Here is a 20517-nt window from a genome sequence, read left to right on the forward strand (position 1 = left end):
ATTCACTAAAAAGTTTTTTTTTCATCAGGCTCACTGCTTATTAATTAAGTGTGGTAATTCCATGATCATACAAATGCAAAGAAAAGAAAATAACTCATAGTGAATCACCACAGTCAGCAATCAAACAGAAGCTACACCAACGTGAGAAAAGGTGACTGAGAGAAAAATGTCAGTAGTTGCCTGCAAAAATGGCTTTCAGTGTTAGAGTTCATTCTCTTGTTTTATTTTATCACTGACACTGGAGAGGGATGTTCACGTGGAGCAAAAATGGATACACTCAGTATTTCCAGATGCAGTTCTCTACATCATGCATAATTTCCCTTAAGAGCACACAAGGAACACACTCAGCCCAGGGGTTGGGTTTCTGTCTCTCTCTCTAGATCCCCAGTAAGACTCCCCACTGGCACAGCTATAGAGCTGAGTTCTCAGCCGATTGTCCAAACCAAGCCCTCCACCACTCTCTCTGTGAAACCAGTGCTCTCTGTCCCTCCTCCAAGCAGCTAACACATACTCTTTGAGATTTGATTTTAACACACACACACACACAAACACACACACACACACGTGCACACACACACACACACACACACACACACACACACACACAAAGACACACACACACACACAGACCTGAGAAAGGCTGACACAGATTTACTAGCTATACTCCCCTTCTGCCCAGACTTTAAGGTAGCTGTTGCCACCAGACACACCAAAACCAGTTACTCTAAGGCTCTTACAAGGGTACCCAATTACAATGAGTGAAATTAATATTAACGCAAATGGTAGTGTTTTGACCAATGCAGTAAGGTTTTCAGTAGTGGACACAGAGCCACCAAATAGATATGAGTACTCTCAAAGGTTAAAATATTTTCTAAAGGACCAGGCACAATGAAAAATGATATGTCATTTGTATATCAAACTTATCTGTACAGGTGCTTGTGTTGAAAATGTATTTGTAAAGTTGCTTGTGTTAAAAAAATGTACCAACAGTGGGTCCTGCTGAACAGAAAAGAAATACACCTGCATGACAGACTGTATTGTAACTGTTGAAATGAATATATTATAACAGAGGATACTGGAAGAGAAGAGGTTAATCTCAGTCCAGCTAACTTTGAAAAATAGTCTGAAATTAAATTACCTGGTTTAGGCCATAAAGATTGTATCTTACAGTTCTGATTGCAGCCAGAGACAAAATATCTGTGAAAACCAGGGCTAGGAATCCTACTGTATTGTCCTTAGGGGTGAGCTAATTGCTACCATGGAAGGGTAGAAGTTTTTGAAATGGTTTTATAGCTTCCAGATGCTATAACACATTTTAGCAACGCTCTAGGTGTGTGTGCATTATGACACATATGTACTAGATTCTGGTTCAATTTCTAATAAAGGGGGTAGTGTGGGAACCAGAAGTCAGATTACCAGATGTATGGGATGCCTTTCTGTAATCCAGCACTGAAATGATGTTTTAATACAAGATGAGACAAAAGTCTCAGCACAGTCTGTTTGTGAAACATGTCAAAAGAAGGACCACTCACCTATATCATCTTACCTTGCATCAGTAAGTGAACTAGTGGACAGTAACTCTTTAGCTTAGTGAGGAAAATATAGTGAGATTAATTAAGTATTGCTGTTCTGTATCTGTGTGAATCTTTCCATCTGTGCTATTTTTTAATATTTCCTGTGATTGATACGCTGGTGTTTATTGTAAATAGATATTTAGAATGTTCATGTTATTTTATTATTTATTATTAAATATATTTAAACTTTTCATTGTGGTTGTTCTTTAAGAGAATATTTTAACCTTTGAGAGTACTTATATTTATTTGGTGACACTGTGGCTGCTCCTGAAAGCCTTGTTGCACTGGTCAGCCACTACCATTTGTATTAGTATTAATTTTACTCAGTGTAATTAGGTACCCTTGTAAGAGCCTTAGAGTAGCTGGCTTTGGAGTGTTCTGGTGGCAATATGTTATAGTCTGTGTAGAAGGGCCATAGATGGTAAATCTGTGCCAGCATTTCCCAAGTGTGTATGTGAAAATCAAATCTCATAGAACTGAGTGTGTCAGCTACTTAGAGCAAGAACACAGCATTGGTTCCACAGAGAGGGTGGTGGAGGACTTGGCTTGGAGCACTCAGCTGAGGATTCAACTCTACAACTGTGTCAGTGTGGAGTGTTATTTGGGGGCTGGAGAGAGAGAGAGAGAGAGAGAAACCCAGCCCCAGGACTGAGCATGTTCCCTGTGTGCTCTTTAAGGAAATTGTGCTTGGTCCAGAGAGCTGCATCTGGAAATACTGCGTGTATCTATTTTTGTTCCAAGTGAACGTCCATCACCGGTGTCAGTGGTGAGGATTGAGTCTCCTTGATTACTGGCCCAGAGAAGGGATGTCACAGTTACTTTCAACTAGCAGGTTATGTGATTATTTACATGCATATTTTGTCTCCATTTGGTGGATCACTGTTTATGCTGTACAGAAAATTTAAATGTTTTTCTATCTCACTGTAGTGCAGTAAAAAAGGTCTTTCGGGTTTTCCCGGTAAGGGCCGCCACAGCGGATCACCAGTCTGCTTACTGACTAGCAGTGATTTTTACAGTGCAGAGTTGCCAGTCTGGTGCCCAACCTTCACAGAAGGTACACACTCACTCACGCACCTACGTGCATGTCTTTAAAGTTCACTTGACTTCTGGGAGGACATGCAGACTATGCACAGAAGGTATCTCAGTGCAGTGCAGTATGCATCTTAAATGGTCTTTTTCATGTCACTTCGCATATATTGTTAATACATTGTACTTTACCACCATATTTATTGGAGAGTTGTGTATCCTGACTAACTTGCTTGCTGCATGACGTCAAACATGACTGCAAACTAGGAGCCATAGTCAAGTCCCCAAATGATGTGGACATCCTACAGAAGGGCCTCACTGAGACAGATGCCTGGTGTCAGAGCCATGGCCTCAAGCTCAATGCCAAAAAGTGCAATGTCATCCCCTTTGGTAAAAACTCTGTACCCATGAACTACCACATAGGCAGCAATCTACTTAACACCAAATGCGTGATAAGAGACATTGGGACCCAGGTGGACAGTAGTCTCTCCTTTGATAGTCACATCGCCACAGTAGTCAGGAAGTCCTTCTACGTGGCACACATCATCATAAAAGGGTTCTCATCCAGGAAAAAAGAGGTGATTGTTCCCCTCTACTCGTCACTCATTAGACCCATTATAGAGTACAATGCCCCTTTTGGAATGTACCTCACAAGACATCTGCAGCAGCTGGAAAGGCCACAGAAGTACCTCACAAAGAGGATTACTGACCTCAAACAGATGCCCTGCACTGACTGCCTCAAAAAACTCCAGCTTTACTCCGTAGCATATTGCCTACTCCGAGGTAATCTCTGCCTAACATATAAAGCTATGTCAAACCCAGAGCTGTTGGACATGCTACACCTAAAGAAATCCCAATCCCTCCAAGCTACACGCTCTAGGGACCTAAACCTTGTCACCACAATAAACAAGACATGCTGGAGGGATAGATTCCTGTCCCAGAGACTTCCTATACTCTGGAACAAGCTACCCATCTATGTCAAGCAAAGTTCTTCATTAGTACTCTTCAAGAAAAATCTTGATGAGTGGATGGGAAATAGGAAATACACCCTGAGGATCACTTCTGTGTCTCTGCTGGACAGTGGCACAGGAAAATAACTTTCTTGGGTGGCGTAAGCTATGGTACCTTGCTGACTAGGCTTATGTAGGCCCTTGGGCCAATAGCCTAGTACCTACCTATGAACCTATGGATGGTGTTACTGTATGAGTAGCAAGTAACTGGCAGTGTCCTGCACCACTACGCTTGCTCATCCTGTAGCATGATGCTATCTAACATGTTAGTCATGTTGTATGAGGTATTCTATGCCACATCTAAAAATAAATGTATGGGGTGAGTCAAACATCCCATCCAGCCTGGTTATAAGAATGCAAATAAACAGCTTTCTAATTGAGCCAGTGAGAAGGGCACCTTTTTACATAGTAAATTTTATTGTGACTGCAACGTGCTGAGCACATATCTAAGAAACCAGTCCTGGTTTTGGCCCTGATTTTTCTTCTCTTGTAGGACTGCAACAAGCTCATGTTTACACATAGTTATTAGACTTGGATGTTAATGGCCCACCAAGGAATGAGACTCCTGATAAAAGCCCTGGAGAAGGAACAAGCAAACTATTGGTACCCTGTAGTTCAACATTATGGACATTATTGTATTAATTTATTGCCCTTAAAATCTAAATAAGATTTCTTTGTGAATCTAAAAAAGTTGCATGGCCTCAAAATCAAGTTTTGACTGTGCAACACCTATAGCTCTCAATGAATCAGGGGCAAATCCCGAAAAAATCAGGGGCACTTTTAAAATATTCCCACTATTAGTTTGAGACATTGACAGAATAAGAGAACGTCACTTAATAGACACTTTCATAAGTAAAATGTCTACCCATACCTCTCATCCACTTAGCGCAAGCAATCTGGACGAAACCACAAATAATGGAGGGTCAAAGCACCAAAAATAGGGACACTTTGTAAACATTGGTCTTACAAACTTGGAAAGTAGATAGAATAACAGGTTTTGCATTATCATTAATTTTCTGAAAGATATACAGCCTGAAAATCAAATACAATATACATGTCATTATTTTTGACTTCACTCCTCAATGAACTACAGTTTTGTGAGAAGCGGGCCAAGAATATGAGTACAAAATCTGGACATTCTGCGAAATTCAGGACAGTTGAGAGATAGCTCTAATTATTGTCATTATTATTATTAAGTGCAGATCACCTTCTTTTCTCTAAAAGCCTCCAATTTTATGAGGGATTAAAAAGGGACAGAGCTAAAATCTGAGTCAAAATCAGGGACAGTTGAAAAATGTGGTCCAGTCCTGATTTTCATAGTGTTGTAGTACACTGACGCTGCAAACTGCTAAATAAAAAAATGACTTTGTTGATGGAACACGGAAGTAGGTGAAAGGTTATTTTCCAAATGACACTGCATGTACTTTTGCTAGACAGACAAGTTACGTGCCACACGAGCAAACTGGTTGAGTTTGCGTAATTCCCGCGGGAGGGGGTGCATAACAAAGAGCCCCCCACGTTTTCTTTTAGTACATTTTTGGCACGTTTCACCTCAGCGCAACCGCGAGGAGAGCTTGCATCATATCTCAAGTTACACGAACCGCTGGAAGCATCCAGAGGCTGCACCGTCACAACTTCCAGCTGTTCAAAGCAGGGCAGAGAACCAATCAAGAGCCCCCCAGCAAGGGCAAGTTCACGATTCAACTTCAGCCCGCTCAGTTCAAGTTGTTAAAACGTAAATAATCCACAGAAAATGTACAGCAAGGCAAGAATGGATGTTACCAAAGGAAAGATACAACAAATGGAAAAACAACTCGAAAATCTACAGTTTTAACTGCGGGTGTGCAATAAGCTCTGCGTGGTTTATAAATACTCTGAAACTTCAAGTTAGATTAGTTCAGTAAACAACATGGGGGGGGGTAGATGACGAAAATAAAGGCACCCTTTGACCCGCGTGGCTCCACTGACTAGTTCCTCCCTTATTACCTCCTCCCAAGTTGTGTCATAGGCTCAGCCCCGTCCACACCCCCGTTGCTTAATGTCCCAGTAACAGCGGCGGTCACTGCTGCACAGTCATGGAAGGTGGGAGATGGTGCTGATCCTGTCGCCGCAGAGCCAGCCCCCCATTTGGTAGTTAGTTGCATCACTCCGGTCACTTTGTCTCTACTTCTTCTCATCTGTTATCTTTTAATAATTTTATTTTTTTTACTTCCACCAAATACTGAGTTCCTGTCTTAATTCACCTTCATCATGCCCTCTTTCTACAATCGACTACTATGGTAAGACATTTGATTTCATTTTGAGTCTAACTAGACATCAACTGTTCAGTAAGGATTGTATTATTCATTTGGCAGCGACCTGTTTGCTGCAGCAGTTTTAGGACTAAGTAATACTTTGTATATACATTTATTTTTAATGCGCTCGAGCCTCATTGCAAGTGATGATTAGTGGCACTGCCAGTCCAGGAAACAGGTGATGTGCCACCGTTGTGCGCATGGGGTATGGCATTACTCGTATGGTCAACGCATCGCTTGAATAATAACGCCTCGTGGTTGGATTTACAAGATACTGTCAAAAAAGTATCTGTGGCTGCATAAAGCCATGATGCTGCTAACAACTTAGCAATGCAGTTTGCAGGAAGATTTTTTTATAACTCAAACCATGGACCAGGGTACAGAATTAAACCCATTATAAATAACTCTTAGTTGCATTTACTTTATTTTCTATGACTTTACACTTGCCAACGTGTGTGTGTGCACGGGCAGTGAGTAGTGTCTAAAGAGTTTTCAGCCAGTATTTTTCAAGGCTGCATTGTTCCCACTTTTGTTGCATCATCACTGACACTGTAGTAGCAGTAGCTCCTAGAGCTGTAAGCCGCTGTCATCCTTGTACAGTAGTTAAATGTTCTCTGTTTTACAGTGCTGTGTGTTTGTATGATCCTTAAGTGTTCTGTCGTTAGGATCGTCAATCTTCTGGATATATTTTTCCCGTCACTGCACATAATACTGAATATACGATTACATCTTCATTTCCCAAGTTATACTTGACACATGTGCCAGATGTGCATTGATAACATTCTTTAAAGAAGTATGTTGGCGTCAAGTTCATTTCAGTGTAAGTGATTTGAGATATGAGATGATTTCCCCCACATATAAGTTAAAAGTACTCTTTGTATTTATCACTGAGGAACTGAGTTAGTTGTTAAAAGAAGACTGGAACAATATAAGTTTCTGGATCTGTGTGTTTAATAAAGAAGTCAAGTAGCAAGTTGCTGTGCCTGCTGTGGTGACATTTTCAGAAGGTTTGGGCGATATAAATCTTAAAGGAAAATTGCACCCCTACCCTATCAGCTCAGTGGTCAGTTTAAGGAGAGTAGTCCAGAGCTATGTTAAGCCACACTAAAGCCTTAAGTCCAATTTATTCTGCTGTTTTGCAAGTGCCATTGAGAGACCTCTGAGAGTTGAAGTATAATCAAGCCATTCATAGTCAAAACTGTATTTTGCTTATCCATTGTATTTAGTACAGTGATGGAAATGTGCAGCTGTTGTATAAAGTTAATGTGCAGTAAACTGAGTCGCTTTGTGATTTTGGGTTTGTAGAATCAATATGGTCCCATTACATAGTTCCAAAGAAATTTGTATACCAATAATGGGAGGATATGTTGTTGTAATGACTGTTTCACCAGTTTGGAAATGGTCTTGGGTCATTCATTGTACAGTTTAGGGAGGGAAGACTGCCCAATGAAGTTGCCCTCCTGTGTATTCCTAGAGATGGAGGATGGAAATGAACCCATGATTTCACCCCCGACAGAAATTTGGATCTAGATAGCACGTACCTGCACACGTTAATGTATTAGATTCTGAAATAAATGGCCACATTAGCCTTTCCAGTGTTGTTCCTTTTTCGGGTGAGATGTACTGAAATATTTGAATTAAATATTAAAAAATGCATGGGAGACATGACAACATCTGTATTCAGTATGCATAAATTATTAGTAGCAAAACAAATAATACTATAATGGTGCATGTTCAGAAATGGGCAGAAAGGTTCTGGACGTTAACTGCAGTTAAATTCATCAAGATGTTGGAATAGATGGCATTCAGATCAAACCTACAAAGTAAGGAAGGTAAGTTCTCCAAAGTTACTTTTCTGGTAGCTACAGAGGGTTAATCCTAGATGGTGATAACAAAGAAGTCAGGAGGTTACAGTTGGGTTGGCATTTGAGTCATTTTAAGGAAGAACGTGCTATTCTTTGATGGCAGATTCACAGAATACACTATCACCTGACAGTTTTGAGCCTTAAGAAGCTTTCAGTAGAAGCAAAGTTTTATAGCTGGGTAGTATATTTTAACCGACTTAGACTGACTGCAATGGGAATTACCCAGAAAGTTCTGGTATGCTGACTACAGCCCAGACGACTCAAGTTTGAATAGCACCATGTGCACTTGACTGAGCTGCCAGGAAAGGATGGACATGCACATCCTAGGGAGAAAGGAGGTGATTCCTGGCTAGCATTTTGAAGCTCCAAGTCAAAGTGAAGCTAGTGCATGGAGGACGTGCTATGGTCATCAAAGCTGATGACAGTAGCCCTTGCCATCACATGCAGAGGAGATTGCATGTATGGGGGTGAGATGCATAGGTAGTCCCTGCAGTTACAGATGTACTCATGTCATCACCAGGAGTGGAGTTAGGACTGTAGCATACAACTTAGTTGTCAGAATGCAGGAGAGGGTGCAAACAGCACTCATGGCTGTCTTTATAACAGCTTACCCTGGGTGGTTCATGCCTCTGTGCTACACTATGCGTTTGTCCCTCATATGGGGAAAGAATGGTCTGATCCTGGTCAGGAAATCTCTTGATGGTCAGCAGGTTTGGGGGGTGCAAAAAACAAGAAAAGCAATGGGGAAATATGAAAGACCATTGAAGCTGAGCCATTTGTATACTGATAGTTGCGCACACACTGTGCATCACAGATTTGGAGAAATATGCTGTCTTCATACTGTAGAGGTTTACCAGTTTTCCAGTGTTTTTAGATGTCATTTAAGAAAATATTGGAAAACACAACAGGTTGTAGAACACAGATCACAGAACCCTAAACAGAACTAAATAGTTGTTGCTCAGCAGCATTGGATATCTGTTCCAGTTAGGGCACCTTGGCAAGATTTCACTGCATCTTACCAGAGTGAAATTTCATAAATCAGACTGCAAGCAAACATTAATGTTGAACAGAAAATGCTGTAGCCAAAGGTGTAACTTCATATTAGCAGTAACAAAAAAAAAAAAAAAACTGAAGAGATGTACCATTCACTGAAGCATTGTTTTCTCACCTATTTACTATAATTTGTGTAGAACACCTTCTTTTATCCAAAATATGAACACAACACAAGTTCTTTATCAGAAGTACTATTAGTAAACATAAGTACCTTTGTCTTATTTTAACAACTAATTCTTTAAGCTTCACTCATGCAGCAAAGCCCTGCCTGCAGTACTGCAGATTTTATTAATGGAGTTTGTCTCAACCTGTAATATTTTATTTCCATTGAAAAAGGTATATGCAGCCTTGGTGGTGTATGTGTCTATGTGTTGGAAGGGGAGGGGGCTGCATTTTCTCCATGAGAAGATGCATTATCTTATTATTGTATTAATGACAAAAGCTAACACTTGTAGGGAAGCTCCCACACAAGAACAGGTGGAAATTGTTTCAAAATATTATGCCATTTTTAAAAAGGAGCATAAGGTACATATTTTTCTAAAGGTGACTGCAGTGCATTCTGCATGGTGGTGGTGACGTGACTGTCTCTAAAGTATTGACAGTATTCTTGGTGGTAACAGTCAGTATCCCCCTTGTGCAGGTTGATTTCTAATCTGAACGAGGACATCATGCTGGACCAGTCGTAGAGATGCCCCTTGGTGTGGACTGTTTGAATATGTACAAATAGGGACATCTGAGTTCAAAGAAGGGTTGTGCATCAGTCTAAAGGACCTCATATTTCACAACAAGGGGTATAGTTTGCACCAATACTGAGCTGTGATCTTGAGCAGTCTTGTTTAGATGTCACTCCCTTTAAATTTTACTTTTTCTTCTTTTCTTATTGAAGTCATGTTTACTGCACAGCATCTCTTTTGGACACTTAACTGGCCAGCCAAAAGGATATAAAAGAACATGGAAATGTAAAGAGTATTTCTCCCTCATTGACACCCTGGATGGAGATGTCCAAGTTGAATTTTGTGGAGTAGAACCCATAGATGGCGTTAGCAGAGTTTCACTGTGACCGTACTAAGAAGTTCAGTGCTGTACTATTTAAAATGAATGCCTGCAAGAGGCATTAAAAAATTAATGACATCCCATGAGGCATGCTAGCAACACAGCTTGGTTATGCTGAGTAGCTGCGTCAGTTGTGAAATGTTCATATTTAAAGTCTCTTGGACCTTCATCATAATGACCTGAGAAGTCCATGTTAGGATCACTGGTGCAACAGAAGGAACAGCTGGCTTGAGATTTGAGGTCACTGCATGGCTTGCCATCTAGTAAATAGCAAAAGGAATACGCAGCATTTGTGCATCTTAACAAATCTGGTTAAAACTGGAAGTTGTACAGGTTCGCAATGTTTACCTACAGAGTTCAGGGAGTTTATATTTCTGTATTCTCTGAGTTTTGTGTAGGGACTAGGCAGTGTTATAAACCGCTCAATGCACTCCTGGCTGTTTTCTGAGGACTGGAAGTAGCTTCTGTTCTTGTACAGTGTCTTAGAATGACTTATACAAGGAAAATATTTCTATTTTGTGACATGCTGTGGAGGCTGGCTGTTAAGTAAAACAAGGTGAGATTTTTTTTTGAGAAGGAACACCACTTTGGCCAAGGAGAACGCCTAAACAATTTTTTCAAAACAATTTTGATTTTCTTAGTCAGATGTCTCAGTATGTGAGTGCTCGTGCATATGTGTATTTGCTGCATCTTAAAAAAATGCAAATTTACATTTAAAGAGTTGTGGTTCAGTATTGCTTTTACAAAATAGGGAAAAACTAGATGTCTGTTGTTTGAGAAGGCATTACAAAGGCACATCTGCAGCTGAGCTCCACAGCCTTTCCCAAAATTAGACATCTTCTGTAACAGGAATGAAACTTTTCCAGTCGTGGTGCATGAGCCTTTCATTGTGATATATGCAGACAGAAAGAAATAAATGTGCAACACAAAAACACTTGAGGGAAGCTTTACTTTAAGACATCTATTACTTATGGCGACCAGACTGAAAATAATTCAGTCAGTCAGTGGATAGCGCATTGCACTTCTAATTCAAAGGTTGTGGGTTCGGGTCCCACCAGAGTCGGCTTTAGCTCAGATGGTATAGAGGTATGTTGCTCTGATTGTTGTGCACAGGGTCCTAGGTTCCAGACTAGGAAGTGATTCATTTTTATGAACCTTTACCTCGCTGTCCCTCTTCAAGAGAAATCTTGATGAGTGGATGGGTAATAGAAAGGTCATCCCGGGGATCACTCCAGTGGCTATACCTGATAGAGGCACTGGGAACTAACGTCGGACGGCACAATGCCATGGCACTTCTAGGGGCTAGGCTTGTAAAGGCTTTAGGGCCATTAGCCTAGTACACACCTATGAACCAGAGTGAAAAACAGCCTGTAGATCTTTGTAACTTCAGACTGTTAAACTGAAAATAATTCAAAGTGGAAAACAGACTTCAACAAAAACTTCTCTTCCCTTCAGTCAAGCCAGTGCCCACTGCTGTCATTCTAGTCAGTTAGATCTGAAAACAGAGAACAGTCATATTAAGGGTATGGCATTTGGAGATGATTGCATGTGTACACATGAGCACACACACACACACACACACACACACACATTAACATCAAACAATTATTTAAAAGTTAATATTAATAACTATGTTATAGGGGGTTCCTATTGTTTTTTACAAGATCTGATACTGCAAGTCCCAAAACTGGGAAGAGGGGGATATATACTAAATCCAAAATTACTGTATCTTTAAGAATTCTCCCTTCTCTCAGGTACAGGTTTTTTTTGAGTTAGGACATATAAATAGTTGGGATACATGGTGTCTGTACCCATGCAAAAAAATTATTTTAATGCTTGCTGATTTTCCTGCAATATTGTGCTTAAATTTTCATAGTTTTGGGACTGTCTGTCTCTTGAGTCTCAAACTTCCAATAGGGTGCCTGTTGTATAATTTGATTGAAGGCCATTTGGTTGAATTCCAAAGTGCTGAATCCAGGTGGTTGAAAACACATTTAATTGAAGGCCCATTTGGGTGAAAGCCCATGTAGTTGAATGTGGAAGGCTTATATGCAATTCTTTAATAAGAGAAATAGAAATGCATTAAAAAATGTAATTGGCAAAACATATTACCTGCACAAAATAACTGCTATTATGTTTTCTGTTTATACACCAGCAATGATTTCATATGTGTGATGTTTTCTCTTTTTTCCATGTTTATGCCAACATGTAGTTAATATAGTTATGTAAGGGGGGGGGTTGAGCCATGCAAATAACTTTCTGAAATATTTTTCCTTGATTATATTTTACTGCACAATGTTTGAATATGTTCAAATTTGAGTAAGTAGTCCTTCGACTAAATATATGTTTATGTATATATTGTGTTCCCACATGCAAGTGTGTGTGTGTGTGTGTGTGTGTGTGTGTGTATGTGTATGTATGTATATATATATATATATATATATTTATATATATATATATATATATATATATATATATATATGCATACACACACACACACACACATATGACTATACTAGAATGTGAGGAGTGGACATATACACACACGGATTCACTTCATAATCTCGAAATACTGAAAAGACGAATTTCTGTTTTTCGAGACCATGAAATCGAATCCACACAACATCAAAACAGCAAAACCGCAAAATTCAAAACACCTAAAACACAGCATACACCAGACCACACATATACCACAACACCCACACCACAACATAAACAAACAAAACAACACACATCCACAAACCTACAACACAAATAAGCAGGGGGCAAGCCCCCCTGCATCCCTCTATACCCCCCACTTATATATACTAACTCCGAGATCGCACAAACAGTAAACAAAAGCAAACACACACACACACACACACACACACACATTCTACAGTCCCTCACACACATCACACATATCAGCACACTCACATACACTCAGACTCCCACCCAAAACCCTTACAAAGCACTCATTTTCCTGACATAACACTTAAATCCACACACGGCACCGCAGACCATCCACATACAATCCCGGACATTACGTAGTGTAAAGCAATAACCGCGAATTTGAGATATTCAAATTTGCGATTATGCACTTTCGCTATTTTCAAATTTTGACTTTATAGTCTTGAGATACTGAAATTCGACATTTCAGTATTTCGAGATTATAAAGTGTTTCCACGCACACATATATTTATATTTATATATATAAAATTAGGTTATGTTTTGTCAAGATGCACATTATCAGTTCACAAGTCATTGCCAAATATCAGTAAAACCAGATCCAACTGAACTCCCTTTAAAGTGCTACTGTGCAGGTCGTTGATGATTTTAGAACACTAAGTCTACTTAGCTGATGTCATTCTGACCATTTCTGATCTGATGACCCGTGGCAGAGTGGTGCAGTGAGTAACATTGTTGCATTACTGCAAGTTGCTCTTTGGTTTGATTCATTGTTAGGGTGCCTTCCCTGCAGAGTCTGCATGTACTCCATGCATTGGAGTGGATTTCTGCCTGGCTGTCTGGTTTCTTCCCCAAGTAATTAATTTCTTTCAATTGTAGGTGTTTGTTTTTGCTAGTAAACTCGGTGGATGGTGGTCACTGTTGACCTGATTGCTAGTGGAGTCAGGTGTGACTTGACAGCACTGGATGGCAATTCACATATTACATTTACACACACACACACACACAGACACACACACACACACACACACACACACACACACGACTGTCTTTTTTATTTTATGCAGTTATGCAAGAGCCTTGATAGTGCTTTAGAATGAACTTTTGCTCTTTGTGTGTGTGTGTATGTGTGTGTGTGTGTGTGTGTGTGTGTGTATGCATATATATATATATATACACACACACACACACACACACACACACACACACACACACACACACAGATACATACGTATGTGTCATGTAACTGAGCTTTGACCTTTTGCATAATATTCTATATTGCATTCTTTGTTGGTTTATTCCTTTCATATTACATTGCTTTGCCCAAAATGAATTTTCCAGTGGAGCTGTCTTAGATGAAGGATCTGCACATTGAGTATAATCCATGGTCTCAGATCAAAAAGGTATAATAAACCACACGGTTTACTTATTTGTTATTTATTTTTATTAATGCACTTCTGCACATGGAGGCGACAGGACTGTTAAGAACTAAAGAATATAGAAACAATAGCAGGCAAGAGATCGCAAGGACTATAAAGGGCTTAGCTATAGACACTATTGTGCCTCCTTTTTCATTAGTATATGTTCAAAGGATAGAGCAAAAGGTTTCTGAATTATTTTTGAATTGTTTTAATTTCAAAGTGAAATCACTGTTTTTTTTTTTTGGAGGGGGGGTGTCCATCCATCCATCCAACCACAAGTCCATTTTCCCATTTTTGCACATGGGGCCGGGGTGTCACTTCAACAGTGACAGTTATGTGGAGCCAAGGATTTTACAGCCTGGTGGCTAATCCTTCTGCAGTCGTTCTTCCACAACACATAATCGCATGCACACCTATGGCCAGTTTAGAGTGTCCAATCCACATACTGCATGTCTTTGGAATGTGGGAAGAAACTGGAGCACCTGGAGGAAACCCATGTGAACACAGAGAGGACATGCAGACTCCGCAGAGAAGGTACCCCAGCTGAGAATCCAACCAGGGAACTTCTTGCAGTGGAGATGGGGGACTACAGCCTGTATAAGTGCTGATGATATATATGGACCACTTAGTCTCTCATCTCTGCTCTATTCTCTAACTTATGTAGTTTATGTAGGTCCTGCTTTCTGCCTGTTGCTGTTGGCCTCCTGTATTTGATGCTCATGTTGTACTCTTCCATTCCCAGTGGTGTGTTTTACGCTTACTGCCTTTGCTTAAAATCTTTTCCTTGCTGTCAGCACCATTTATGTGAAGATAACAGCTCTGTGTTACTAGTTATCGTAGCTTCATGCCCCTTTACATTACTTCTTGCCCTGAAAGATACTTTCAGGTATCTTTCCCTTTTGTAATATGTTTACACTTCTGAGATACTTGAAGGTTCCGCCGATACTATTCTGGCTTGCATCTAGCATATACAAATGGTGATTCTTTGTCCTTTCCTTATAAGCCTTTCAGCACACTCCTAGCACTTCTTTACTCCCCTTCCTTGGATTGCTTCTGCTGTGCAGATTCCTTTTTTAATATCTCTCTCTTGTTTAAAATGGATTTTGTCATTTATTAAATGAAATCCTATTTATTTTATTTTTATTTTACATGTAGGTGAACTGGACAGTTAGGTCCTTTTTTTTATCAATGACCTATTTCCAGTGTAATTGCAAAATAACATCAGTCAATACGCAGTAGTAACAACAGAAGAGATAGTAGTATTAGGCACAGCTTTTAAAGTGAAGTAAAAGTTATCAAAATCAAATTTAATACTGCTAACAGCATAGTTGGCATCTTGGAGCCTGTCAGCTGACCATGATGGAGCTTTATTTGATAATAACAGCTATGTATCATAAACTCTCTTGGCTCACTTTATAATGTTATGTAAATCACTAATAAATGCTTGCAGACTAAAGGACAGCTGTCTCCTTTGTATATTTTTTTATCAGCACAAGAGCATTTCTGAACAAAACTACTTGTAAAATTGCTTGTCGTAAGTGCAAATGTTCTAGGGTAACAGACACTTGGAATTCACAGAACAGAATTATCAAACTACATTGCTTTCACAAACCATTATGGAAGTATTTATAGTCATAATAGGTTCATAGGTAGGTACTAGGCTATCTGCCCGAGGGCATTCATAAGCCTAGCCAGAGTGTGTCAGCTTTCGCCGCCCCATTGATTAATTAACTGAGCCTCTGTCAAGAAGAGCCAATGAAGTGATCCCAGGGGTGTATTTTCTGTTACCCATCCACTCATCAAGGTTTCTCTTGAAGAGTGTTAGTGAGGGGCTCTGCCTAATGTAGTTAGGAATTTTGTTCCAAAGCATGGGGAGTCTCTGTGACAGGAATCTATCCCTCCAGCATGTTCTATTTATTGTTGTGGCGAGGTTTAGCTCACTAGAGCGAGTGGCTCGCAGTGACTTGGATTTCTTTAGGTGGAGCATGTCCATCAATTCTGAGTTGGACATGGCATTGCAAATCAGGCAGATATCACCTTTGAGTAAGCTATATGCCACTGAGTACAGCCAGAGTTTTCCCAGTCGGGCTGCATAGGACATATGTTTGAAGCCAGTAATCCTCTTTGTGAGGTACTTTTGTAGTCTTTCCAGCTGTTGGAAGTGTCTAGTGAGGTACATCCCAAATGGGGCATTGTACTCTATGATGGGTCTAATGAGTGACGAGTAAAGGGGCACTATAACCTCTTTATTTCTAGATGCAAACCCTTTAGTAATTAGATGGGCTATATAGAAGGATTTCCTAACTACTTTGGCAATATGATTGTCAAAGGATTGATTACTATCTACCTGGGTCCCCAGATCTCTTATTATCTCTTCTGTATTAAAGGGGCTACCACCTATGTGGTAATTCATGGGTGTTTTGTTTTTCCCAAACGGGATGCCTATGCATTTTTTGGCATTTAGCTTGAGACCATGACTTTGACACCAGGTGTCCGTCTCAGTAAGGCCCTTTTGGAGAATGTCCGTGTCAGCCAGAGAGTCACTTATGACTCCCAGTTTGCAGTCATCGGCAAACTTGGTTAACCATAGTCCTCCTGTGTTTGTCTGTACTTCTGAGAAGTATATGCCGAACAGTAGGGGTCCCTGGACCGAGCCTTGTGAGACACCACTTGTGACTGGTTTAGAGTCGGACCTGGAGCCCACTATTCTTACTGTGTGAGTTCTGTCTGTAAGCCAGTTGGCAACCCATCTCGTGACATAGGGGTTTATGTTCAGGCTGATGAGTTTTTCTATAATTCCCGAGTGGGGAGTGGTGTCAAAAGCCTTGGCGAGACTGTGTTTATCTATGGCCTTGGTGACTGTCTCGAAGAAGTCTACCAGGTTAAGTAAGCATGATCTGCCCTTAACAAAGCCGAACTGGGTCGGGTCAAGTGTTTGGAGGTTCCCAATGTCTTTGTTAATGAGTTCCATGATTATGTGCTCCATAGCCTTGCAGAGCAGGCTAGTCAGGCTTATGGGGCGATAGTTACCAGGGTCAGTTGTGGCCCCTCCTTTGTGGAGCAGAATAACTGTTGCTGTATGCCATTCTATGGGCACGTAGCCTATGGAGAGGCTGAGGTTGAACAGTGTGTTTAGGTGGGGGGTTAGTTCATTTTGTAGTTTGTGCAAGACGCAGCCTGGGACACCATCTGGCCCCATTGACGCTGTGCTTTTGGCTTCTGAAAGGGCTGTTTTCACCTGTGCGTCTGTAATTTCTGGGACACTACACTTTTCCGGTATTGTTGTGGGCCCTTTTGGGGGTGAGAGGGGGATGACATTTGCACTGAATCTATCTGCCAGGATGTTGGCAATATCAGTAGGTTCAGTATATTTTGTGCTATTTTGTACTAGCTCAGAGCATATCTGCGAGTTGCTACTTAGATTCTTGACATAGCTAAAGAAGGCTTTGTGGTTTTCTTTCGAATCCTTGGCTGTTTTTCTTTCGAAGTTAGCCTTGTATGATTTTATGAGGGACCTTAGTGTCTTACTGATACTGATCAGGGATGTCTTTCCTTCTTGGGATTTGCGTTTTTTATGAACTAGTTTCCTCCTTCTATTGTATAGCCTGTTTATGGCAGGGGTCCACCAGACTGGTTTCCTTCTCTTAGGGGAGTGAGTCTTGGTTTTGCTAGGGATGGCACGATCCATGCATCTTTGTAGGTGCTCATAGAGTGCATTTGTAAAGGTTCCTGCATCTTGGACACTGTTATCCTTTAGCGTGGGGGTTGTGAAACTTGCCACCTCTGTCTTAAGTAAGGTGAAGTTTGCTATAGAAAAGTTTTTCACTGTGGTTTCCTTGGTTGGGGGTGGTGGTGTGGTGTGGACATCCAGAGTGATTAGTTTATGGCCTGATCTAACCAGTGACGGGTTGACCTCTGGTGCAGAACACCTGTCGCCCATGTTGGTGATAACCAGGTCCAATATGTTTTCACCTGTGGTAGGGGAGTTTACCAGCTGATCCAAGGCATTTGAGTTGATAAATTCCAGGAAGCGCTGGACCTGGGAGTTTGTATTTGAGTAGTTTTCCCAGTTAACGGTAGGGTAATTGAAATCGCCCAATATCAGGGTGTTCGGTAGGACCTTCATGTTTACCAGTGTCTCCAGAAAGGCAAAGTGGTGGTCCTGGGTCATGGAGGGTGATCTGTAGCAGGTCACAATTTGCAGATTTGCCTGATGTTAGTTGCACATGGATGATCTCAGAGGTATCATGCTGCGCCACTAACCTGGAGGTGTAGGTATCCTTGATGAATATGGATACACCCCCTCCTTTTGTGTTTCGGTCCATGTTCTGTGGCCAAAATGTGTGGTATGAGTTGTAGCCCAGTAGTGCTGGGGTGCTCTGTGGAGCCTTGAACCAGGTTTCAGTTACTGCACAGATGTCGACGTTCTCCATACTGAGGAGTGCTTCGAGCACGTGCATTTTGAGATTTAAACTCCTGGCGTTGAGTAGCATAACCCTCATTTTTTTATTTGTGCTGTTTACGGAGGTGGGTTTGACTTTTTGAGCCTTGCCTAAAAAAGGCACTATGGGGGCAGCAAGAGCCTTGGCCAGTATTTGAAAGCCTTGGGGTGACAGGTGCAAGCCGTCTCTTGCAAAGCAATGAGGCTTGTCGAGCATGTCGTCCCAGGCTGACAGACACTGGATCCCCGTTGAATGACACCTGAAGCAGGCCTGTATCTAGTTTATGTGACAGCAAACAAGGCACACCAATTTCAGTAAGAAACAGTTCAAATATGCAGGCACTATAAGCCTCTAACCAGAAATTCCCAGCTCAGAAGGGCAGAGTCCAGCCTGTCCTCCCACAAGAGTGCAGACCACAAACCTTCTTAATGTAAAATGACTGGCCTGAAGCCCAAGTACTTAAACCAGAACTAATACACTTTTAGAATAACAGACACTGAGTCTTCAGTCAGCAGTTCCCAACTTAGAAGTATGTAAGCTACCTGTCCTGCCACAACAGTGTAGACCACAAACCTTCTTAATGTAAAACAACTGGTCTGAAGTCCAAGTGCTTAAACCAAAAGGGTTGGATTGATAGCTACACTTTAATCAGGTTACTACCAAGCAGTAATAAATACAATTGAATACTTTTAAGAAGGCCTGGATTAGTGCTCAACTTATACTAACAAAGCTAGTTTCAGCAGGCCTGGATCTAGTTTATACTACATCAAACAAGGCGCACCAATTTCAGTAAGAAACAGTTTAAATATGCAGGCACTATAAGCCTTTAACCAGAAATTCCCAGCTCAGAAGGGCAGATTCCACCCTCTCCTCCCACAAGAGTGCAGGCCACAAACCTTCTTAATGTAAAATAACTGGCCTGAAGCCCAAGTGCTTAAACTAGAACTAATACACTTTTAGAATAACAGACAATGAGCCTTCAATCAGCAGTTCACAATTTAGAAGGATGTAAGCTACCTGTACTGCCACAACATTGCAGACAACAAACCTTCTTAATGTAAAACAACTGGTCTGAAGCCCAAGTGCTTAAACCAAAAGGCTTAGAATGATAGTTACACCAAGCAGTAATAAATACAATTGAGTACTTTTAAGATTACGCAAAAGCAAAGTAAAGTAGGAAGAAACACAAATACAGTAAAAGAAGATGATTTTTTTTTTTGAGTGAGCAAATGAGATGGGCCCAGGAGGAGTATCCAAATGCAAATTTACAAGAGGGGTGGGCAGTTTCAAAGCCACCAAGATTAACACCAAAACAAAAGCAGGGAGTGTGGGTGGGGAACTAACTGAAAAAACAGAGCCACAACTTCCAGCTAGATAGTATTCAATGCAACACAAATAAATCAATTTAAATGCTGTATTATTTGAAAAAAGTGCAGATAAAGATTTACTTAAATTCACTTATGCGTCCAGTTGATTGCAGGTAGGTCTTAGCCGGCCAAAGCTCAGAGTTTAAGCAGAAAATAATCCAAAATGTACCACTTATATAAGGCAGAAACCGAATATCAATGAAGTGAACTACCCCCACTTATCACTGGCTATGCAGGAATTCTAACAAGCATTAACTGAAAAAAACAGACAGAAATGACAACATTAAGTAGTGCCAGAAAGGCATTTTTGCTCCCAGAGTTATCAGGATCCCCAAGAAAGGTAGGGTTTTCTGTTTTTATACATAAAAAATCTGTAGGAAGGGAACAGTACTCCTGCAATCATAACATTATTGATAACATTTTTAGTTGCATACTAAGGTTTGCTGTTTTCCTTGATATTATGTGATGTCAGATTAAGCTGAGTGCAAGTCTATGCCCTGTTGAAATTAATTGAGATATTTTGTGATGCATTTACTGTCCCGTAATGACAGATTAAATATTTAAAAGGAGCATTCAGTTTCATCACACTTCCTAAATCTTTGAAGTCATTATCATACAGAAGGAAATCTGTTGCAGAAGGGAGCCACACTGATTTTGCAGAAGAGTGCAACCCTCAACCCCATGTGCAAAAATGGGAAAAGGAGTTGTGGATGGATGGATGGATGTGCATTTCATTTCGTTTACC

General features: G+C 40.7%; 1 protein-coding gene across 1 annotated transcript in view; it reads left to right on the top strand.

Annotated features, from left to right (window-relative positions):
- The first annotated feature begins 5590 nt into the window (after positions 1–5590).
- The window catches only part of PCK2 (phosphoenolpyruvate carboxykinase 2, mitochondrial), a 137793-nt gene continuing 122866 nt past the window's right edge, over positions 5591–20517 (top strand). The window contains exon 1 of the mRNA XM_044058341.1: positions 5591–5889. Within this exon, the coding sequence (XP_043914276.1) occupies positions 5861–5889 (29 nt within the window). The 5' untranslated portion in view covers positions 5591–5860. The remainder of the gene's footprint in view (positions 5890–20517) is intronic.

The sequence above is a fragment of the Protopterus annectens genome, chromosome 16.part0, assembly GCF_019279795.1.
Source record: "Protopterus annectens isolate FY-2018-M chromosome 16.part0, PAN1.0, whole genome shotgun sequence".
NCBI lineage: Eukaryota > Metazoa > Chordata > Ceratodontiformes > Protopteridae > Protopterus > Protopterus annectens.